General features: G+C 52.2%; 2 protein-coding genes across 2 annotated transcripts in view; both read right to left on the bottom strand.

The window, feature by feature from the left end:
- Window positions 1–2646: 2646 nt before the first annotated feature.
- Window positions 2647–13036, bottom strand: CALML4 (calmodulin like 4). Its single transcript, XM_049778504.1, has 5 exons — window positions 12991–13036; window positions 12881–12911; window positions 10726–10866; window positions 7359–7547; window positions 2647–2862 (listed from the first exon to the last, which is right to left on the bottom strand). The coding sequence occupies exons 1-5, from the start codon at window positions 12991–12993 to the stop codon at window positions 2765–2767; spliced, it is 462 nt and encodes a 153-aa protein (XP_049634461.1). The 5' UTR covers window positions 12994–13036; the 3' UTR covers window positions 2647–2764.
- Window positions 13037–16109: 3073 nt separating this feature from the next.
- Window positions 16110–23975, bottom strand: part of CLN6 (CLN6 transmembrane ER protein) — an 8487-nt gene continuing 621 nt past the window's right edge. Inside the window, exons 2-7 of the mRNA XM_049778316.1 lie at window positions 20994–21108; window positions 19628–19726; window positions 18960–19148; window positions 18767–18822; window positions 17012–17134; window positions 16110–16419 (exon numbers count right to left, since the gene is read on the bottom strand). Of these exons, the coding sequence (XP_049634273.1) occupies window positions 16149–16419; window positions 17012–17134; window positions 18767–18822; window positions 18960–19148; window positions 19628–19726; window positions 20994–21108 (853 nt within the window). The 3' untranslated portion in view covers window positions 16110–16148. The remainder of the gene's footprint in view (window positions 16420–17011; window positions 17135–18766; window positions 18823–18959; window positions 19149–19627; window positions 19727–20993; window positions 21109–23975) is intronic.

Genomic DNA, 23975 nt, shown 5'->3' with positions numbered 1-23975 from the left:
GAGAGATAGCATGGAGGTAGGGCATTTGCCTTGCATGCAGAAGGTCAGTGGTTCAAATCCTGGCATCCCATATGGTCCCCTGAGCCTGCCAGGAGTTGGTTTCTGAGTGCAGAATCAGGAGTGACCCCTGAGCGTTGCTGGGTGTGACCCAAAAACCAAAAACCAAAATTTTTTAATTTGTGTTCCAACTAAACTGGGACGGTTCTGTGATAAGACTAAAAGAGCTTTGAGGGGAAGTACGCTCTTCGATAGCTCAGAACTTCAGTCTCACCTAAGTCTGTCTGCTGTTGAGTTGGCTGGATGGTATCTGCTTTCTAATACCCACAGAGCTATAGGGCTGAACCCCTGGAAGTGAGAGCAGTTTTCTCGGGGATTCCCAAGTCTAAATGGGTGGCTGGACACTACTGTGAAAATAACGAAGTGGAAGCACCAGATCTTTCTCTTGCTGTGACCTTATCAGTCTCGATTATTTTTCCTTTCATTTTTGTGTTGTTTTTTGTGTCTCAGAACTCTGAGAGCTCGGAGTTCTCAGGGGTTACTCCTGACTCTGCACTCAGAGAATCTCCTGGCAGGCTCAGGGGACCATATGGAATGCTATCGATCAAACCTAGCAGCTTCATACAAAAAGCAGATGCCCCACCTACTATACTGTTTCCTCAGCCATTCTTTATTTCTGGCTTGAGGCTTAGTGCTGGGGAGGGTATGCTTGAAGTATCATGTAGTGGCAGAATTTGGAGCTAGGGTATAGCTCTGAGCCATTTTCCTAGCCCTCTTTGTGTTATCAAGTAAGTGTCACACCCATTCAACCCAGGATTTACCCCCTGATCTTACAGGACTCTGCTCCTTACCTGGATGGTTGCACGAATTGGGTGCCATAGCCATTGACCTGCTCTGTACCACACCCCACAACTATAATAGCTCCTACGGGGTAATGAGTTAAATGTGACAATGAGGGGCTAGAGCGATAGCACAGTAAGATGTTTGCCTTGTATGTTTGCGGCCGACCCAGGTTCAATCCCCAGCATCCCATATGGTCCCTGAGCCTGCCAGGATTGATTTCTGAGTGCAGAGCCAGGAGTAATACCGAATCCCCACCACCGGGTTTGGCCCCAAAGCAAAAACAAAATGTGACAATGAACTTTCTCAGAACCTCAAGCTGGCTGCCACACAAAGTGAGGGAGCTGCACTAAGACTGTCCCCTACAGTGTCCCTAATGCCTAATCTTTGGACTCCCCCTCTCCATCAACTTTTCTTTTGCTGCAAAAAGGTGCCACAGAACACATTAGGCAAAGCCACGGCCCAGAGAACCCTCTGGCCCAGGGGTGAAATATGCAAGAGACTCTGCAGCCCCCACTTCCATTTTAAAGGGGCTATTGTAGAGTTGGGGATCAGAACCCAGGGCCTAGCACTGTTCTATCACTCCAGCCCCTTAAAAAAAAAGTTATTGAGGGACCGGAGTGGTGGCTCAGTGGTAGGACATTTCCCTTGCACGAGGCTGACCTCGGATGGACCATGGTTGGATCCCCTAGCATCCCATATGGTCCCCCAAGCTAGGAGTGATTTCTGAGCACATCGCCAGGAGTAACCCTTGAGAATCACTGGGTGTGGCCTAAAAACCAAAAATTAAAAAAAAAAAAAAGTTATTGAGGGGCTGGAGCGATAGCATAGCAGGTAGAGTGTTTGTCTTGCATGCTGCCACCCCAGGCTCGATCCCCAGCATTCCATATGGTGCCCTGGGCCTGCCAGGCATACTTTCTGAGCTCAGCCAGGAGTAACCCAAGTACCATGGAATGTAGCTGGAAAAAAACAATTCTTGAGCTTGTGACTAGAGAGGTAGTACAGCAGATAGGGTGCTTGCCTTGCAATGCAGCTGTCTTGTGTTTATAATCTCTGGCACCACTGCATATGGTCCCCAGAACTCTGCCAGGAGTTAGCCAGCAGGTTTGATCCAAACACTTACAACGCTATATGGCCTGTCATGACCCTATCCCTGGGGAAATTGAGCAGACCATTTGAGCAGACTATTCTAGTTGTGAACCTCTAAGCACAAATACTGATGGGGCCTCAGAAAAGGTCACTTCTGCCCCCACAAGTTTGGTCATTACTGCTCTTTGCTGTTGACTGTAAAATCAAATCACTTTCCACTGTTTAGCTCATGCTGACCCATTTTTAATCTATACTTTTCACTTCTTCTGTGTTTATGAGTGAATATCCTGAACCATGGTCTTTTACAGTCTTGGGAGAGAAAATTTGTAAGCAGCAAGAAACAATTACCATAATTGTTTTGTTTTGCTCTGAGCTCTTTGCTGGTTGCTATTTGCTAGCTGATGTGAGCAATGTGAAAGAAATAGAATGATTGGGTAGGTGGCCCTTTGTAGCAGGCTCTGCCATGGTAACTCAGGAACACGATGTCTTCTGGAGTTTGCAAAGGCATTTTTCAACTCATTATCTCAAACCAATCTCCACTGACTCCAAGAGGTAAGAAGTGGTAATGGAATCCTGCTGGAGGGTCCTGAGGTTTCGAGGGGGTTAAAATAAATGATTTTTCAAAAGTGACTTGGCTGGGACAGAGTCAAGACAAGTCCAACTCACTCCCCACTGAAGGACATGGACCCTCCCCCAGCTTACAAAATCTGCAAGAAGCCCTTGACGAGAGGCCTCAATCCTTTATTTTCATTGATCAGGCATCAGCTGGTTGCAGGCCTGCTGCCTCCCCAGAGTTCTGGGACACTCTTTAAAGACTCTTCCAACCTCAGTGATGTGCTCAGTAGTCCTGCACGGGAATGGTGATCTTATGGATAAACTCTTCGTACTTCACTCGGCCGTTTGGTTCAATATTTGCTTCCCGGAAAAGATCATCCACTGCAAGAAATCACATTAATTTTTCACTTCAGCTTTAGTGTTACATTATATGATAGAGAGTGCCTGGGCTTTGAGGATCCCCAGAGGTCTTCCCTGAGTATCCCATTAACTAACTGTTCCTGTAAATGGGTGCCACAAACAGGGTGGGCCTCTACCCTGCTCTGCTGGGCCAGACACTGGGTACTGGTGGAGCCCCATCTGCAAAACCACCTCTTTGTTTTCTTTTGTTGTTTTTTGTTTTGTAGCCATACCTGGTGGTGCTCAAGGGTATGGGGTTCTGCGAATTTGACCCAGTTGGCCACTTGCAAGGTGAGTACCCTCCCCACTGCCCCATGGCTCCAGTGTCATGGAGACAGATAACCCTGTACTGCAGCTCTGGAAACCTTTGCCAAGGGAACTGCCTTGACTAGCCCCCACACAGCACCCCAGCACATCGGACACCCTTCATCAAAGCTTTGGCCCACGCCTTGCCAGTCTACCTCCCCCTACAAATTTGCATCCCCCTTGCACCTCATTTTAGTGGGATCAGTCACCTGCATCTTTTTTTAGATCAAGTGGGTGTTGGGGTGGGGGGTGTGTGAGAGAATATAAAATTCAACTGTGGCAAAAACTCTAGGCATATTAGATGGACCTTGTTTTCTTTTTTTTTTTTTTTTTTTTGGTTTTTGGGTCACACCCGGCAGTGCTCAGGGGTTACTCCTGGCTGTCTGCTCAGAAATAGCTCCTGGCAGGCACGGGGGACCATATGGGACACCGGGATTCGAACCAACCACCTTAGGTCCTGGATAGGCTGCTTGCAAGGCAAACGCCGCTGTGCTATCTCTCCGGGCCCTGGACCTTGTTTCTAACACAGCTCTGAAAAAAATAAAACCTCACTTAGTTGACTAGTTTTTTTTTGTGTGAACAAAAGAACAACATAGGGACAAAAATATGAGCTTGTCCAAGACACAGGCATGAAGAACCAGTTCAGCTCTCCTGCCCATCTATGTGGCCTCCCACAAATGTGTATCACTGCCCTGTGTGCCCGGCCCAAGACTTCCAGACAGAATTCTAATCAAAAAAAATCCTGACAGTTTGCTTAACCATCATCCACTAAAGTGTGATTACTGTGATCTGTACCTAGCTAATAGGAAGGACTTTCTGGGGCTTGAGTGATAGTACGTAGGTAAGGTTTTTGGTGGCACAGGGCAGCACTCCATATGGTCTGCTAAGCATGACCAGTAGTGATCCCTGAGCACAAAGCTAGAAGTACTAGCACGGCTGGGCGTGGCCCAAAAACAAAAGCAAAAAAAACTGATAGTTGTATTTTCAGAATGTTAAAGAGCCTAACATCCTATTTCAAGAAACTTCAAGTCATGGGCAGCAAGGGGGAACTTTCTGGGCAGACAATATGTGCCTAGCTTAGTGCCACCCCTATTGCAGTCTGAGGGAGGCCCAGATTGGGCTATAGCTGTGTCTTGGGTTCAGAACTGTAACATGGGGGGCTCCAGAGACCCCACATGGCCTCACACTATTCCTGGCTGCTTCCAACCAATGACAGATTTTCTTGCCATCCCAGTCCACATGTCCGCTTTCCAGAACCAACTATCCCAGGGGTGGCGAACACGCGGCTCCCGGCCAAAATGAATGCGGCTCTTTATCTCTTACCATTATTCTGTATACTGTGGCTCTTTGCCAAGTTTGGATTTTGTTCTGCTGCTTCTGAGGAGGGACCTCTGAGGAGAGATCCCCCAGGCCGCATCATCCCATCTCCCATCCCTCGGAAACTGTGTGGGCCAGCGGGGGGGGGGGGGGGGGTAAGTGACTGTGTGTCGCATGTTGGGTCACATCTGGCCGTTAGTTCTTAGTGTGGAGGACGCAGCACACCCTCACCATCACTGCAGGATTTTGACCCTCACTCAAAATGGCAAAATGCAATATGTGTTTAATATATTATTGTTAAAATTAGATGCTTTTGTGTGAGTTTGTCTATTTTGGCAGGTCACAGCATAGTGTGGCTCTCTGACTCTCACAGTTTGAAATTTTGGCTCTTTGTGTCAAACTTGTTCGCCACCCCTGAACTATCCTATCTCCTCCCAACGATCCCGAAATTAATCTCCCTGTGTCAGGAACACATGTCTTTATTTTTGTTTTGTTTTGTTTTTGTTTTTTTGGTTATTTCGACCCAGAGTTCTAGAGATCAAACCCTAGCCACCTGTATGCAAAGACCTTTGTACTCAGCCCCTGGCACTTTATGTCAGTGATGTTTCAACCTCCCTGCAATGTTTCTTTTTGGCTAAATAAGGGAGAGCTGTGGATGGTATGAGATGGATCTGACCCTTATTGCCAATAGTCCAGCCATTCAGAGGCTATGCTGTGTCCTCATGGTCATGAGAGTCTGAGAGCATCCAGGCACCACTGTGGAAGATTAGATGGCCCTTGCTGCCAACCTAAATAAGTCCTTTGTTTTGTTTTGTTTTGGGGGGTTTTGGCCCACACCCTGTGGTGCTCAGGGGCTACTCCTGGCTGTCTCAGAAATCGCTCTTGGCTTGGGGGATTGAACCGCGGTCTGTCCCTAGGCTAGCATGGGCAAGGCAGACACCTTACCACTTACACCACCACTCCGGCTCACTTTTATGTTTTCTTTTGTTCTGTTTTTTTGTTGTTGTTGTTGGTTTTTGTTTTTGGTTTGGTTTTTTGGGCCACACCCATTTGATGCTCAGGGGTTACTCCTGGCTAAGCGCTCAGAAATTGCCCTTGGCTTGGGGGACCATATGGGATGCCGGGGGATCAAACCGTGGTCCTTCCTTGGCTAGCGCTTGCAAGGCAGACACCTTATCTCTAGTGCCACCTCGACGGCCTGTTTCTTTGGTTTTGTTTTTGTTTTTGTTTTTTGTTTTTTGTTTTTGGTCCATGCCTAGCAGTTCTCAGGACTTAACTCAGGGATCTCTCCTATAAGATTATAAGAACCAACCTGTGTCCTTTTGTACAAAGCAAACACCCTTTGAACTATATTATTCTTCAGCCTCTGATGGTCTGTTTTGTGCCAAAAAAGCCCACAAGGGCATAAAGCAATATTTCTCAGGGGTGGGGTGGGGTATCAGAGAGATAGAGCAAGGGAAGGCATTTATCTTGCATATGCCGAACCCCAGTTTGATACCCAACACTACATACGTTCTCCCAAGCACCACTGAGTACACTCCAGAAGCCCCCCCCCCCCAGAGTATCGCCAGGGTGGCCCAGGGACCGGGTGGCACCACATCCTTAGGTCATCACACTGAATCATTAGATAGACTGCCTGAGAATTGCTGGTGCAATTCTCCTCAAAAGCCCCCACCTCCAAACAGGAGACTTGCTGGAGCTGGAGAAGAGCTCAAAGGACTGATGCTTGGCTTTGAGCCCTAGTGGTACTTGGTCTCCCAAGTAATGCCAGGAATAGCCCCAGAGCACTGTCAAGTGTGGCCAACACAAATCAAAATTTAGAATGCTTGGGGCCAAAGAGAAAGTACAGAGGGTAGGGCATTTGCCTTGAATAAGGCTGATTCTTTTTTTTTTTGGGGGGGGGGGTTGGGCCATACCCGGCAGAGCTCAGGGGTTACTCCTGGCTGTCTGCTCAGAAATAGCTCCTGGCAGACACGGGGGACCATATAGGACACCGGGATTCGAACCAACCACCTTTGGTCCTGGATTGGCTGCTTGCAAGGCGAATGCCGCTGTGCTATCACTCCAGGCCCGAATGAGGCTGATTCTAATTCAATCCCCAGCATCCCATATGGTCCCTAGATACCAGAAATGATCCCTAATTGAGAGCCAGTAGTAACCCCTGAACATGTGACTCAAAAAGAAAATATTAGGATATTTACTGAGATTCTCAGAATGAGGGGGTCCAGAATTCCCATCGAATTCAAACCAGAGACAAGAACCTCTCCCAGGCAATGAGAAGGGAATCATGGGCCCAACACCCACCCTGCAGAGGCCTTTTCTTCAGCCACTCAGGGCCCTGCCACAGGTAGGGGGCCATGTGGTCTCTAGAGGACAGACCCAGCAGGTTGGGAGATGCTATTTAATGTTCCCCTGTGTCCAACAAGCTTTCCAGAAGCCCCTAAACTCAATGTCTTACGCTGAGGCTGGAAGTCGTGTGGGGCTGTAGGAAGTGGTGTGGTGCTTTGACCACAGTGGTCATCCCTCTGGAAGAGCTCTGAGTGGGGGTGACCATGGGATAAAGCTGAGGCCCCCACAGCAGCCACTTAGAAGATAGGAGGGAGTGCCAACACTGGAAAATGAAACAGGCACCTCTGAGACTCTCATCATCTACTCCCTGCTCTTAGCATGTAACCCACAACTGAAATGAGAGAGCTAGTGTGACCAGGGGTGCCAAAGTGCCTGAGAAAACACACTGTCCCCGGCCCCCCCCCATCTTCTGTTCTCCCCGATGCTCCACAGTACCCCTGACTTCACCTCTCTCTTGGCCTTTGAGGACCCTGTCCCTTTTCTTGTCATGCTAGCTGGAAAGTTACCTTCTTTGTGGGTGAGCTTCTCCCCCAGTTTTGTGAGCTTGGACCGCAGTTCGGACGCCATGATGTATCCTTTCTTCTCTTTGTCAGCCATCAGCAGGGCCAGCAGAATCTCCTTCTTAGGGTCCTCTTGCTTCATCTGTGCATGCATGATGGTGAGGAAGGTGGAGAAATCCAGCTCTCCTTGCTTGTCTGGGAACCCCACACAGCAGGTGAGTGGAAGGAACCAGCTGCAAGCCCACCTCCACTGCCAGCTTGAGGCCATGAGAACAGGAAGCCCCCAGAAGTGGGTAGAGGAGCGCTCAGTTCACAGTATCAATACTCATACGCACATCCTCTAGCCCTCCTCACAGTCCTCAGTGACTGTTCAGCATCCATCCATTTTGCCTGCTCAGGAGCTAAACTCAAGTTTGTGGTGTGATCCCAAAGCAACAGCAGAACTGGGGCGAGCCATACCTCAAAGAGGATGGGGAACCCAAACTATCCAAGAGACCTCAGCCCATTTGTTTCCGCCAGTTGCTGCAGAACGAGCTTCCCTGAGGAGAACCAAAGGAACCTGCCATTCCTCATAGGTGGAAGTGAGGTATTGGTCACTGAAGAACCCATCAATGGGCTGCAGACGAGTAGAGTACAGCTTCTGGCACTTCTACAGGCCTCAGTGTCACCCCAGCAACTGAGGGCCCTTGGCAGAGCTGAGGAGACTGAGGCAGAGACAGGGGTGTCACCTCGGCTCAGTCCCTTTCCCCTCAAGGCTGTCGTCTTTTTTGTGGGGCCTCCCTCTCAGGTGGTGGACATCAGCCTTACGGTCTGACAACCCTCTTTCTCTTTCTTCAAAAAAATAGCGTGTTTTGTTTCTGGTAACAAAAGTTCTCTACAAGTCCAGAGCACCTGACTAACATCAGTCAGGTCCCACACATGGTCCCTGAGGCCCATCAAGTGTGATCCCTAAATACAGCCAGAAGTAAATCCTGAGCACCCCACATCCAGATGTGGCCCCAAATCCTCTCCCAAGAAAGTACTCTATGTTGTCAATGCCAAAGAAACAGGAGAAATGGGCCGGAGAGATAGCACAGCAGTAGGGCGTTTGCCTTGCATGTGGCCGACCCAGGAGGGACCCTGTTTGATTCCCGGCATCCATATAGTCTCCTGAGCCTGCCAGAAGCAACTTCTAAGCACAGAGCCAGGAGTAACCTTTGAGCACCGCTGGGTGTGGCCCATCAACCAACCAATCAATAAATAAAAAAAGGCCAGAAAGATAGCACAGTGGTAGGGCATTTGCCTTGCATGCAGTCAATCCAGGACTGACAGTGAATCAAATCCTGGCATCCCATATGGTCCCTCATGTCTCCCAGGAGCAATTCCTGAGCACAGAGCCAGGAGTAATTCCTGAGTGTCACCGGGTATGACACAAAAAACAAAAATAAATAAAGTTTAAAAAAAAAATACAGGAGAGGGGGGAATCATACAGCAGGCAAGCCCTTGCTTGCATGCAGCCCACCTGAGGTTTGATCCCAGCACCACTTATAGTTTTGCAAGCCACTGTTGAGGGCAGAACCAGGAGTAAGCACTGAGCATCACTGGGCATGGTCTCCCCAATTAAAAAAAAAAACAGAATATACAGAATATGGTGGTGTTAGGGATCAAACTCGCAATAAAAATGGGGAGGGGATGCAGAGCAATAGCACAGCGGCAGGGCATTTGCCTTGCATGCAACCAACCCAGACTGACTCTGGTTTGATTCCTGGCATCCCATATAGTCCCCGAGCCTGCCAGGAGAGATTTCTGAGCACAGAGCCAGGAGTAACACCTGAGTGCCACAGGGTATGACCCAATCCCACCCCCAAAAGAAAGGGCGGAATGATAACAGCAGAAAGGGCATTTGCTTTGCACGTGGTCAACCTGGGTTTGATCCCTGTGCCTCATATGGTCCCCTGAGCCTGCCAGGAGTGATTTCTGAGTTCAGAGCCAGGAATAACCCTCAAGTACTGTAGAGTGTGGCCCCAAAACTAAAAATATAAAAAATAAATGAAATGATACTACAGCGGGTAGCCTTGCACATGGCTGACCTGAATTCACTTCCTGGCAATTCCATATTATATCCAAGCACTTCCAGGAGTAATTTCTGAGTTCAGAGTCAGGAGTAACCATTGGGCCACATTTGTGTCTAGCACAAAACCAAACAAATAAAAATTTAACTGGAAAAAAATTTTAAAAAGGTGGGGGGCTGGAGAGATAGCACAGCGGCCAACCCAGGACCTAAGGTGGTTGATTCGAATCCCAGCATCCCAGATGGTCCCCATGCCTGCCAGGAGCTATTTCTGAGCAGACAGCCAGGAGTAACCCCTGAGCACCGCTGGGTGTGACCCCCCAAAAAAAATTTTAAAAAATTTAACTGGGTGGGGATGTAGCTTAAATGGTAGGGCACATGATTTGCATATGTGAGGCCTTGGGTTCAATTCTTGAGTTCAAATCACATAGGCCTCTAAGTACTGATTTGGGGTAGCCCCCAAGAACAGTATGATGAACCCCTAAAAATTAACTGTAGCTCTGGAAATGACTAGGAGGGCAAGAGGGCAGGCTTTGCTTACAGTAGCTTCAGGTTCAATCCCTGATACCACTCTGAACACTGATGAGAGTGAATCTCAGAGTGGAAATAGTTTTTTGCTTTTGGTTTTGGTGCTCCAGTAGTGCTCAGGGGTTACTCCCAGCTCTGTGCTCAGAAATTATTCCTGACAGGCTTGGGGGGAACCATGTGAGATATGGAACCTGGGGTCTCAGTATGCAAGGCAAATACCCTACCTGCTGTGCTATCACTCCGGCCCCAAATGGAAATAGTTTTTAAAAACTGAACTTGAAAATAACTGATTTGGAAAAAAAGAAAGTAAGAAACAGCCCCAAAGGGACAGGAATCCTCAGAGAGCCCCTGGGAAATAGGCTGGCTTTCTGCTTAGTATGCTTAATTTATAGGACATCAGATCTGCTCCTGAGTCAACCTTCAATTAAGAACCTGGGACTATGCCCTGATCTGATCGGCCCTGACGGGCAGAGACAATGGGCACAACAAGAGGGAAGTTTCTCATCCTATCCTTGGGAGCCCTGCAGCTCTGTGGTCACCTTGTTGGAGGAGCCAGACCCCAGGATTTACTGAGGCATGAGAGCATCACAGGTGCCAAGAGGATTTGCAGAAACCCTCAAGGCAACAGCAGCCTTGAACTGTAACTCCACCGGCCTCCAAACTTCCCAGCTACACCCGCTCCACCACCCACAGCAGCTGCACCGATTCAGCCACCCTTCAGAAGGGCACCCCCTCACCTATGCCCAGTCCATTGCCCTCATACGTGCCCCAGCCCTTGTCTGTAGCCCTCCTCACCTATGCCATGTGTCTGCAGGTGCCGCTGCGCCTCCCTGGGCGTGGGGCTGGCGCCCAGACATCTCATCACCAGCAGGAGGTCGTTGGCGTGGATCTTGCCACGCTGCTGCTTGTCATACAGCGAGAAGCATTCCTTGTACTCTGCACAGAGTGAGACTCAGAGGGGCACCTTCTCCAGGGACCCCAGAACCCCAATTGAGTCCAATAAACATGAGTGTGAGTCAGGGCCCTTCGGACCTGGAGATGACACTGATCTGTCATCATCTGATCTGTCTGCAGCCGCTCCCCCATCCTGACGTCCCATATGGTCCCCCAAGCCAGAGTGATTTCTGAGTGCATAGCCAGGAGTAACCCCTGAGCATCACTGGGTGTGACCCCAAAACAAAACAAAACAAAACCTGTCTCTGCACCAACCCAGGGGCCTCTGGAAAGGCATGGCTAAGGGGACTGGCAGTTGTGGGGTGTCATTCTGACTGGCAGCTGTGAGTCCCTTATTTGCCAGGGGCCTCTCCAGGGGCTCCTCTCTCTGAGGCCACTCCTCCCCATTCTCCCACCTACCTATTCTCCTACCCACCAGCCTCCCACTCCCAGCCTGGAGGCACAGCAGTGAACCTTCTCCAAAGACCCCAGGTGGGCTAGACCTTCCCCTCTTCCCATGAACAATCGGAACTGCAGAGCAAGGTGGACTCAGCTCTTGTGCTGCCTTGGAGCCCCTTCTCTCTCCTGCCTTACTGCTCCAGTCCTGGTCAGTCACTGGAAGTGGCTGGGAATCTGAGCGGTCACAACAGGAAAATGGAGGGCAGCGTTCACTGCTGAGTCCTCTGCTCACACCACAGCTGTAGACAGCTGGACAAGAAGGGTCTAGCATACTGGCACCCCCTGACCTCCCGTCCCAGCCCTCAGGCCCTTCTGACTTCCTAGTCCAAGCCTTTCCCGGAAATTCAGATTTCAGAGCTGCTCATAAAAGGTGGGTGTAGAGGCTATGAATGGTTTTTATGCCCTGATATGCTTCTGATATTTTTAGAAACATTTTGTCCATACTTAAGCAACGCTCAGGTCTTACTCCCGCTGCACTTAGGGGTCGTTTCTGACGGCCCCGGGGAACCATATGGGAGTGATGGAAAACAAACGCGGGGTTGGTTGCACACAAGGCAAATATCCTGCCTGCTATACTATCTCTCTGCCCCTTCCAGAATTTTCTGGAAAAGACAGAACCCAGTGCAGGAAATGGGTGAGGGGGGACAGAGAAAAAACCTGGCCTTAGTCCCACTCCAAAACTCCCCTCCAGCCACATACAGCAGGATTAACACTGTTCCCCAAATCAGGAGACAGAGCCCTCATGGATGCAAAAGCAATTTCCTTTCTTTTTTTCAATGTGTCCCAGATCAAGCCTAAGTGGGGAAGCCCTGGGACTCTGGGGGGAAGAAGTGGTGGGCCTGCTACAATCTGACACCCACTGCCCACTCTTGCTCCTTGGGCCCATCTCTGGCTCAGAATTCTGGAACCCCTGTTCAGATTGCCTGAGATCCCCTCCAGGGTATGTGTACTGAGCTGTGCTGGGCCCCCCACTCTCTCCTCTTGGAGGCCTGAGAGGGACTGAAACCACTCTCGGAAGCAGCGAGGGCTGGGAATGGGATGCCAGGGGCTCCTACACCAAAAGGGCTGTGGGCACACTGCCTGAGAGAACACCGTGGCTGCCTGGTCCCTGCAGACACGAAACTGAAGCCCAGAGGGTGGCATGGGGCTTCTCCTTCCCGGACAGGGACAGTCTTTCCTGATGTTCCCCCTTGCCCATAAACAATTGTGGGGGCTGGAGATTAAGCACAGCGGTAGGGCGTTTGCCTTGCATGCGGCATCCCATATCGTCCCCCGAGCCTGCCAGGAGCGATTTCTAATCACAGAGCCAGTAGTAACCCAGTAGTAAGCCAGTAATAACCCCTGAGCCGGGTGTAGCCTCAAAAGAAACAAAAACAAACTGTAGACCCCCACCTCTTATCCTTTCCTCACACCCTCCCAGCAGGCTTTGCTTGCAGACAGTAGGTGGTCCCTGTGCCCTATTTTTTCCCACCCACCCACCCAAAATGAGCACAGCGAATTGACTAATCAATCCCATATTTCAATGCCATTTGCTCGTTAACGAGCAACCCCAACCTACCATTAATTTGGTCCTGGGAAAGAAACTTGGCCTGCAGCAGAGAGAGGGGGAGAAGGAGAGTCAGGGGGGCTCGGCCCCGCCCTCCCCAGGCTACATGGACCCTCACTCACCATCTCCACCGCCTCCAGCACTGTCTGGGTGTCCCTTCCTCCCAGTTTCAAGTCCGGAGTCCAGTGGGGTGAGTCCGTCCCCCCCCCCCCCCCCCCAACGCCCAGCCCTGCAATAAACCCGCTGCTGTTATGGAGACCGGCCCGGTGCCAGGGGTCAGATTCCAATCTTGGTGCCAGCTGCTGCTCGGATGCAGGTCTAGTGGTGAGAAATTGAGGTGGCTGCAAGCCCTCCCCCCAGACTTGGCCCCCAGTAGGAGCCCTTCTGGAGCAAAGAGAACAGGCGCCTTGGACCCCAGGGGCTCAGAGCATCATGGGACCTGGAGCTGTTCTAGGCCCTGGCACACATCCCTGCAGACAAGGTATACCTGCACCATAGTGGCCCCCTCTACGTGTTCCCCAAGTTTCACTTGGGTTGTGGAGAGCAGCTTACGCTCATCTGCTGAGTGGCCTTATAGCACCAGCGGTGCCTCAGTTTCCCACTCTAAGGCCCAGGCCTGCTCCTCTCCTTGTAGACTGTGGAGGTGGATGAGGGCTCAGAGGGAGGATCCCTACTTCCTCCTCCTTCAAACCACCAGTCTAAGTCTTTAATGCAAAGGCCATAAAGGCTGCATTTCTTCCAGGCTTTCGGCTGCCTGATCTGGGAAGTGAATCAGGTGGGTGGTTCCCTGAGGCACCTGCGCTGGGATCCTAGACAGGCTCCCCTAGACAGGCTACACAAGGGCTCCCCAGCCCAGGCAGGCCTGGGGCAGAGCGGTTGCTTGGGAGTTTGCGCAGAGCCCCGGAAAGGCCAGGGTTGGGGGGGGAGGGTGTCCCCTATTCTCTGGCCTCTGGTGGTAAGGGAAAGTTGTTTCCCCAAATTGTGTCTCCTGCGTTGCTCGCTCACACCAATAGCTAGAAGCAGAAAAAATCTCAGGGGAAAACTGGGTGAGAGAAGTGGGAGGCTTCCTGGGGTGCCAAAGGAGAGTGGGGAAGTGAGGGGTCAGTGCAGAGCTGAAGGTCCATAGGAGGCTGGACTATTCAGCCAAGCTTCCACTAGGCACTCACCCATGTGGGAAGGGGCTTCTGGGGAAGATGGGCAGGCATGGCTCCACTTGAATGGGTATGTATGTATATGCATTTATGTATGTGTATGCATGACTGGGGGGGCCAGGGCCCCAAGCTGTGAACACCTTCCAGTTCCCACACTTTGCTGAGGAGCCCTCCTCACTCTCCCCACATTGAGCTGACTGTGTCTCCTGAGAGGCACAGCCCAAGTTTCTAACTGCATTGCTGGAAGATCCTTTTTCTGTGAAGCTTCTGTCTAACTCTTCACAATCCCGCAATCTGCTTCCTTTTAAGAAAATGTGAATCAAACATTCCCCCCAAACTGTAAGGACATCAGGTCCCACCACCTGTTCCTAAATTATCCATCAGACTCCTTGTAAAGGCTGGACCTGGGGAGTGAGGGAAACCTTTCTTTGTGGGGCCACATAGGCACTCTCTCACACACCATGAAGGCTGGCACTCTACGAGCCACACCCAGCCAGAAGGGGGCTGGAAGTGCTCAGAGATCACTGCTGGCAAGATTCATATTGCCCCTGGATCAACCCCCATCCCGGAATTAAATGGAATCAGCTGTGTGCAAGCACCATGTGATATGTATCTGGTCTGAACAAGGCTCGTTCTTTTTTGCAGGAAGTGTAAGCAGAGACACCCAATACTCTGGGATCACTCCTTACAGTGCTGGGAGAGCCTACAAGGTACTGGAGATTGAACCAGTGGCAGCCACATTCTAGGTAAGACACCTGCTGCACCTTGTCTCCAGTTCTCATTTAATTCCTTTAAAAAATGGACCTTGGAGAGGCCACAGACAGTACAATGGGGGAAGTGCTTGCCTTGCACGCAGGCAACCTGGGTTTAATTCCTGGCACAGCAGAGTTCCAGGAGTGGACGGAACCAGATGTGGCCACTGGGCACAGAGCCAGGAATAAAGCCTGTGGTCAGTCTCTGGGGTGCAGTTAGGCTGAGCCTTTTGAGGTCACCAGGGGTGAGCTGCCTTGCCTAGGAGGAAATGATCCCATAAACCTTCCCCCTATTCACCTTTAAGCATAAGCTGTGTGTCATGTGACAGAGGGGCGCTGACCTGAACCTCCAGGCTCCTCTGCCACCTTCCTGTTTCCCTCCAGCTATATCCCGGAATCTAGCAAGGTATGGAGGCCCAGACATGGTTCAGTGTTCAATGGGGTCTGCCCAAAGTTCCCCCTAGGACTGCCCCTCCCATTCACACTCAAAGCAAAGAGAAGAGCAGCAGGAGTCGCACACACTTTTATTCACACCTCGCACCCATGTCCATGTGGGCAGCACACAGGATGACAAGGCTTGGGGTGACCCCGCTGTGAGTAAGTCAGGCCCAAAAGTTCCCTGAGAACGCAAGACAAGGAAGAGACCAGAAAGCCCAAAACAGAGGCCCCAAAGCCTGGTGGACACAGCGGTCCTGCTCAAATAAGATCCCTCTTGGTCTGAATTTGCTAGAGAAAAGCACAAGCTTTCAGCTGAGATGGAGGATGCTTGGGGTCATCCTGCCACCCCCTCCGAGCTCAGGACCACAGCTGGAGAGCTCCATTTGGCCAGGCTGAACAGCAGGGGAACTGCAACTCTGCAGAGGCCAGGAGAGATCCCTCTGGGAGTGAGGAGTGAAGGGTGCCCTTCCCTGGGAGCAGAAGAAAGGGGAGCTAGACTGCTCAAATGTCCACCCTGAGGCTGAGCATGTGGGGTCTGACACACCACAAGTGAGGCCAGGCAGGGGTGAGCTGGGTCTAGACCCACCGTCAGGATCCTCCACACCCAGCAGCAGAGTGGGTGCAGCTGCAGTGGGATCCAGAGAACCACACCCCCTTCTTCAGCCCCACGAGGACTCCCTGCCATGACCCCAAGAAGGAGACCAGACCTGAGCAGAGAGAGGGGCCAGAAAGGAGAACCTGGTTCTTGGCTGAGAACAAAGTCCCGTCCTGATCCAAACCGAATAGAAATGTCACCACATACCCGACCACCATACACACGCTTGATACAGATGTACACACATCATAAACACATCCTCACACTCACACTGACATATAGCCTCTCACCCCCACACACTCGCACCCCCACACTCACTCTCACACCCCAGCAGCCAGCAGGGCTCAGCGCTGGCTGCTGACGTGGAGGCTGTAGAAGGCCCAGGGTTCGGGGACGTAGATGGCGCCCGGATACTTCTTCCTGAGCACGGGGTCGTCCCACAGCCAGGCCACCCAGAGCACCACGAGCAGGAGCGCGAGGCTGAAGGACGCAAAGAGGAAGAGGCCGTTGCTGTCTAGGAGGAGGCGTTTGCGCCTCTGGTGCAGGACGAGGGCCAGCATGGCGAAGAAGGTGAAGATGAAGAGGATGAAGATCTGGCCCTCGGTGACCAGGTACCTGAGGAGGCAGGCAGGGAGATGAGCCGTGGTGCTAGGCCCAGAGACACCCCTTGCCCCTGTCCAGCTGTGGGCGTCCCTCAGTGCCCCGTCCTGTGAAGCATGTGGTCAGGCGGTTGCCAGGTACCATCATGGCCTGGTGACAGCCACCACACGCCCAACGGGCAGGCAGGATCACTGACACAGGCTGTCAGCACGTCATGCGAATTGTATGACAACCCTAACCACTCTCAGAAGCGGGAATGGCTGTCTCTGAGCTGCCCAGCTCTGAGGGAACCCCTACTGGGCCCTGGGTACTGAGGCTGCCTAACCTTCAGGCTCAAAGTGGGTGAAAACATCGCTCCCATCACTAGGGGGAGCCCAGGAGGGGCGGCGGCTCCAAAATCAGGGTGCTGGGCCCAACTTTCCTGTCATCAGGAACTAAGAACTAAGAATCAGGCAGTGTCTGAGGTCCCTTTCACCCAGCACCTCCATTTCAGTGGGGTGTGGGGTGTGGAGGGAGGGGCACAGGTGAGTCACACACAACTGGGTCTTGACATCGGCCACCCCAGGGCACCCACCAAGTCAGTCACCATCCGCTGTCACTCACTCACCAGTAGTACAGGCCACTGGGCACCACCAGGAGCAGGGCAGCCCCTGGCACGGAGCGTGGCGCTGCAGCAGGAGTGAAGCAGCCACTGAAGTACATGAAGAGGATGAGGAAAAAGGGGATATACCTGCAAGGAAGGACGACCGTGTTCAGGGACCTGACTCTGCCCCAGGCCTGCAGTGGGACCCAAGCATAGCTCAGTGGCTGCAGCACCATGATGATGGGGTTCATCAGGGCCCCCAAGCAACCAGGCACATTTTAGAGAGTTGGTCCCATCCCTGGGAAGGAGTGGGGGACCAGGGAGGAAGGGAAGAGAAGACAGAAAGATGGAGAGCAGCGGAAGAGAGGGGAGAGGAGGGGAAGACTGGAGGAAAGGGAGAGCCTCTCCTCTGGCCAGATGGACAGTGTGAGACCCAGAGGACTGGGCAAGGCCACCTGCCTGCGAGTGCTGCTCTCTAAATTCTCCTTCGGATCTCAACTTGGACAGGAACAGGGGGCATGACCAGGAGTGCCAGGGCAGCCACAAAGGGTCTGTCCCTGGTGTGAGCCAGTGCAGGCCTGGTCTGGGACACGAGCTTGCCCTAACTTCCTGTGTTTCTTGGCTTGCTCTTTTTCCCTCTCCCTCTTCTTCCACCCCCCGCCCCTCCAAGGGTCTCTGCACACCAGATATCCCTGTTGGCCCTGGCAGGATGTTTCAGCAGGCTGAAGGAAAACAGGTCTGTCCCATGACTCAGGTGCATGAGCCGGGCTTGCAGGGGGCCCAGATTCCAGCTCCAGCACTGCAAGTCTCCCCAAGCACTGACCAAAGCCACCCTAAAGCACCGAGTAAGGAGTAATCCTTTGAGCACTGAGTGAGGAGCACTACAGTAAGAGTAACCCCTAAGCATAAGCACAGCTGGCGAGGTCCCCAAACAAAAACAGAAAGAGGACTGCATTGTCAGGAACATGACCACAGCGTCTCACCCCCTTCCACAAACACCTTCCACCCCCAGAGCACTGTCCACCTGGCCAGAAGGAGAGGCTCTCCCTTTCCTCCGGCCTTCCCCTCCTCTCCCCTCCTTTCTGCGGCTCTCCATCTTTCTGTCTTCCCTTCCCTTCCCTTCCCCCTGCCCTCCCACCCCTTCCCAGGGATGGGATCAGCTTTCTAAATCGTCTTAAGGCAGGCCCTAGATGGGTGCCTGGTTGCCTGGGGGCCCTGATGAAGCCCAACTCAGGAGGCCACTTCTCCCCAGCCCAGATCCACCCCAGCAGTCAAATGGGGGCAGATGGGAGTGGGACTCATGCCTGCCCCCAGCTGGGCCCCAAATCCTTTGTGGTTGCAACTGAGCCTATTGGGGCTGTGGGAGGCACTCTCGGGGTAACGTGTAAAGGCGTGCACAGCGCCCTCCGCAGCAACAACACTAGAGCTGAGGCCGCCCTGTGCCTCCAAGAAGCCCCAGAACCCCAGTGCAAGCAGTGAGGGCTCCCCCAGCCCGGGCACCGCATTGCCACCATGGGGGAAGGGTTGTTTACCAGCCTGGCTGGCCGAGGCCCCGCCCCGCCCCGCCCGCACTCGGACGGCCGCTCGCTCGTGCCGCCTAGTGGCCGCCGCGGGCACTGCAGGGCCGGCAGGGACGTCCGCAGCACCACCCAGCGGCGGAGACGCGCTTTGCAGCCAAGCAGCAGGCCAGGCCCAGGTGTCTGCTGCAGAGTTTGGGGCCCTGAGTTTGGGGGCCGGGGATGGACAGGTGGACAGATAGATGGCCGCCCTGTCACTCACCACATGCAGTGGCCCAGGTACTCGTCGTAGTAGTAGAGCAGCTCGAAGGAGTCGATCTGGGGGTAGGAGGGAAAGGGTCAGTGGGAAAGGGGTCACTAGCAGCCCAGTGGCCTACCTGTCCTTGGCCCACCACCTGCCCTGGGCCTCTTCTTGGGGGAGATGCATGGGGAGAGGGGGACCCAGGGAAGCTCACCAGCGACTCGGGCCGGAGGTCCCTGATGATGGGGTTCTCGCGCACTGACAGGTGGTGCTGGTAGCCGCTGAACAGCAGCCGGTGGTTGACGGAGTCCCCCACCAGATGGATGCTGGCGCCCATGATGAAGGTGATGACGCTCACATAGATGATGGAGCGTGGCAGGGTGCGCGGGGATCGCTCGACGAGCTGCGGGTGGGAGCCCAGTGGTGTGACCTCAGTGCCCCCAAGCCCCCTCGGCTGCAGGGGGGCAGTTCCAGAACCCTTCCCCACAAAAGGGCAGAGGGCACCGAGGAAACTTGGAGCCACCGGCCTGAGGGCCTGTGGTTGAAGCAGGCCCAGCTCAAGCACAAAGAACCTTCAGGAAGGAGTTTATGGAGCAGTTAAACTCGGGCTCCTAAGTTCCCAGCTGGCCCCTTTCCTATTTATTCTGCAGGCGAGAGCTGTCCATCCTGCTGAGTTCTCCCTGCTGTCTCCTCATCACTCCCGCCGCCTCCTCAACCCCCTCAAGGACCTTTGGGTCCCTATCACGACCCTATCTTGACTCCTGCTGGTCCCCCAGCAAAGGGGGCTGCAGCGTCTACCCCAGGTGACCCCTAAAGGGGAGAGATCTTCCTGTCCTGCCAAAGGCTCCAGGGTGCCCCCCACTCGGCCCACATCCCCAGTACCTTGAGCAGGAGGAAGGGGGTGATGACGTTGTAGGCCATGTGGAAGTAGTCCCCCACACTAGGCTTGTTGAGCGGAAACCACTCCAGAGGAAACACCAACTGAGGAGGGAACAGAGAACCATGTTCAGACATGTGGATGTAAGTTTGTATATATTCATATTCTAGATTCAGATTCATATCTAGATCTTTTTTGTTTTGGTTTTCTTTTTGGTTGTTTCTGGGCCATACCTGGCAATTCACACCTGGCTGAACTCACACCTGGTTTTGCACTCAGGGATCACTCCTAGAAGGTTCAGGGGAACCAAATGGGTGTTAAGAATCTTTTTTTTTTTTTTTTTTTTTTTTTGGTTTTTGGGCCACACCCGGTGACGCTCAGGGGTTACTCCTGGCTATGCGCTCAGAAGTCGCTCCTGGCTTGGGGGACCATATGGGACACCGGGGGATCGAACCATGGTCCGTCCTAGGCTAGCGCAGGCAAGGCAGGCACCTTACCTTTAGCGCCACCGCCCGGCCCCATATATGCTAAGCCAAGGCTGTTTCCTTGGTGTTAAGAATCTAACCCAGGTTGGGTGCATGCAAAGCAAGCACTCTACGTGCTTTACTATGGCTCAGGCCCTTGTCTATCTCGATTACAAAGAGCTTTGGTGCTCTTCCAGAATTCATTTCTTCTGGGCCCGGAGAGATAGCACAGCGGTGTTTGCCTTGCAAGCAGCTGATCCAGGACCTAAGGTGGTTGGTTCGAATCCCGGTGTCCCATATGGTCCCCTGTGCCTGCCAGGAGCTATTTCTGAGCAGACAGCCAGGAGTACCCCTGAGCACTGCCGGGTGTGGCCCAAAAACAAAAAACAAAAAAACAAAAACAAAAAAAAAGAATTCATTTCTTCTATGCATGCATGAATATACCCAGTTATCCTAAGGGAAGGGCTCTGGTGCTCCCCAGATAGCAGAAATGAGTATTAGACAATGATGCATAACGTGCCGCTGGGAGAAAAGAGGATTTCTTCTTGGGTTCAGAACACACACATTATGCTTCTGTTCTTCCCTCCAGAAAAATCTGACTGACCCAAGATGGTGATGAAGTCACCATGATGCTGTTTTCTTCCCCCATCTTGTCCAGCTTAACTAAACCTGGCCAGGGCCATTTGGGGGCAGGGTACCCAGTTCCTGTGGGAGAACTGGGTAGTGTGAGTTCTCAGGCCTTTAGGTGCCCCAGTGGTGGCAGCTCCCCCACTGGCCAGTTGAAGTTAAAGCCCAGGAAGTTATTCAAGTTTGGCCTTATTGCTGGGTGCTGGGAACAGGGACTTGGTTGAGGCTACAGAGCTGGCCTCAGGTTGCTGCTGGCTGGGGCTCTGTGGTGCCCACTCACCATGGCAATGGGGCGGCCGAAGTCCAGAACCCAGTTCTGCACAGTGAAGTAGAACCAGAGGTCCAAATGGAAGGGTGCAGTGCCGGTTGTCTCTTCAGTACTCGGGGAACCATGCCTGGAAAGGGTCAGAGCGTGTCAGACTCTCCAGGAAAGAACAGGCAGTCACTGCTAGGAAAGGGCTATACAGGACACTTTGTTGTCCGAGCCTATGGCTGGAATCCGGCAGCCATGCTCTTAGGAAGGAAATGGTACAGAATGTTATCAGAGGTGGGGAGAAGCCAAAGCATGACCAAGAATGCCAGGGCAGGACCCTGAGGCACCCGCAACATCACACTCTTGGACCGTGAAACTTTCAGCCTGCTCTGCTGAATATGGCCACGAGTGGCACCAGGGTACGCATAGCGCTGCTGGGAGCCGCCAACAAAACCAAAAACCGAATCTAGTAGCCACTGGGACTTCTTACCACCACTTCTTATTGGAGAGGAAATCCAACAAGAATACAAAAGGAGATAAACACAGCTGGAAACACTCAGCACTGATGCAGCACTTCTCCAGTCTTTACTTAGGGCCTCACTTCATGCTCCTAATTCTTGAGGAAACCCCTGGGGAGGGGCTATTAGCCCCCTTCTCTGAGGGAAACTGAGCCAGGAACATCAGTGACTCATCTGAAATGGCCTCATCAATATTTTTTTGTTTTTGGGTCATACCAGGCAGCACTTAGGGGTTACACCTGGCTCTGTGCTCAGAAATCACTCCTGGGAGGCTCGGGGGACCATATGGGATGCTGGGATTCGAACCACTGTCCTTCTGCATGCAAGGCAAATGCCCTACTTTCATGCTATCTCTCCGGCCCCTCATCAATAGTTGAGGTTTGTTTGGATTTGGGGTCACACTCGGCAGTGCTCAGGCCTTACTCCTGGCTCTAAACTCAAGGATCATTTCTGGAGGTGCTTGGGAGGATCTTATGGGGTCCTGTGGATCAAACCCAAGTCTGAGCACCTGCTGTACTCTGGTCCCAGCCTTGTTAGTTTCTAGATCTGAATGATCAGGCTTTTGGGAGCTGCTTCTCCGAACCTTCTGTCAGCAGCAGCTGGGCTACAAGGTGGGCCTAGGTCTGGAGCTAGCCCTGCCAGAGCCCTCTAGAACTGTGTATTAGAGGCTACCAAGGGGCAAACGGTGTCAGCACTTGGGGTTCCACCCTTCACAGAGGTCAAAGTGAGGCTGCTAATACCTCTCACCAAATCAGTGAGACCTAAGACAGCCACCAAAACTCACTGATGTTGAGATGTGTCCAGAAGCTGGCAACTTGTTTTTGGGTGCTCTCATAAACAGAGCCCTGAGGTGGGGGGAGCAGATAAATTATACAGTATGGAGGCCATCTGCCTTGCACGTGGCCAACCAGGGTTCAATTCCCAGCATCCCATAGGATCCCCCGAGCACTACCAGGAATAATTCTTGAGTGCAGAGCCAGGAATAAGCTCTTAAATCAGTCTCTGTCTGTCTCTCTCACACACATACTCTCTCACTCTCTCACTCTCTCACTCTCTCTCTCTCTCTCTCTCTCTCTCATATACACACACACATACACACGCACACGAACTTTAGGGCCACCTGGATTTGGAGGCAGAAGAGATAGTACAGCAGGTTAGGGCACTCGTATTGCACGCCACTGACTTAGGCTCAATTCCTGACACCAGTTATGGTCCCCTGAGCCCACCTAGAAATGATCCCTGATCACAGACCACCACTGGGTATGGCCCCAAAGCAAAACAAAACAATTAAAAATGACCACCCGGGTTCATTTTCCAGCTCTGCCACTTACTTACCAGGTCCTGAGTGATATTTAACCTCAACAGTCTCATCTGTAAAACTGGGGATAATAGCTGCTCCTTGAAGACCTGGAGCTGAACTAAAACGAGCAAAAGTTCAGAGCAGGGCCGGGCCTACATAGAATTACATAGTACTTATAGTAATTATTATTTAGAATTTAATGCTATAAGCTGCCCTCTGGCTAGGAGGCAGAACAGAGGATCAGGGCATTTTTAAATTGCCTCTAGGGTTACTCTTAGTTGAGTCTCAGGGGTTCACACCCGTAGATAGAGGCCTTTGAATTAGTTGTCATATGAGTCTCAATTGGTTTTATCTGGTTTTGTTTCCCCAGTGCCTCCTCATCTGGCTTTTCTTCTCCCCTTGGGGGTGGGCTTTGTTTATCCCAATAAACGCAACTCAGAAGGCCTGAGCTGGGAGCTGCCATCTAGGCTCCTGGTTCCACGTGGTGGAGCAACTGGCTTGTGTAAGAGTTTCTTGTCTGCTAAACCTTCCCAACTGTGTGGATTATTTATTACGGGGAATTGCTACCGGACCAGCGTCTCTTGTCCTACTAGGACAGGGGGCATGGGATTTCCTCTTCTCCTCTGAAGATTGTGGAACACACAACCTACCATTCAACACACACACACACCCCTGGTGGTGCTCAGAAAACCAGGAAATGCTGGACGCTACACCCAAACCACCTGCATGCAACGTTTGTGTTCAGTCCATTGAATTCTCTCACCAGTCGCGCATTTTCTTTCTTGGATTACTGAGGAGTGCTGGAAAGAGTTGCAGTGGACGTTAAAAACTGGTTTTGAAAGGAGTGTGAGTAAGGCAGAGAAAATGTGAGTCTCCTTTTTTAGGGTGCCACCAGGTGCATCGTGCCTGTGGCTGTGGCAGCGATGGCTTTGAGAGGGGCCTGCAGGTGCCCACTGGGGGTGAGGCAAAGACCTCTAGGAGAGTCAGCCCCAAATGGCAGTCCCGTGGGTGTCCTCACTAATTAGGAGCAGAATGCAGAAATAAAGAGAAGCTAGTCTCAGGGAAACATCCCTCACTCCTCAAGAGTATAAACACATATACCAGAGCTCTGTGTCCAGGCCCTGGATATACTGAGCTCTGTGTCCAGGCTCAGGGGTTACTCTTGGCTCTGCTCCGGGGACCCCATGGGAT

This window comes from Suncus etruscus, chromosome 1, assembly GCF_024139225.1.
Source record: "Suncus etruscus isolate mSunEtr1 chromosome 1, mSunEtr1.pri.cur, whole genome shotgun sequence".
Taxonomy (NCBI): Eukaryota; Metazoa; Chordata; class Mammalia; order Eulipotyphla; family Soricidae; genus Suncus; species Suncus etruscus.
This window is presented reverse-complemented; position numbering and strand designations above follow the sequence as displayed.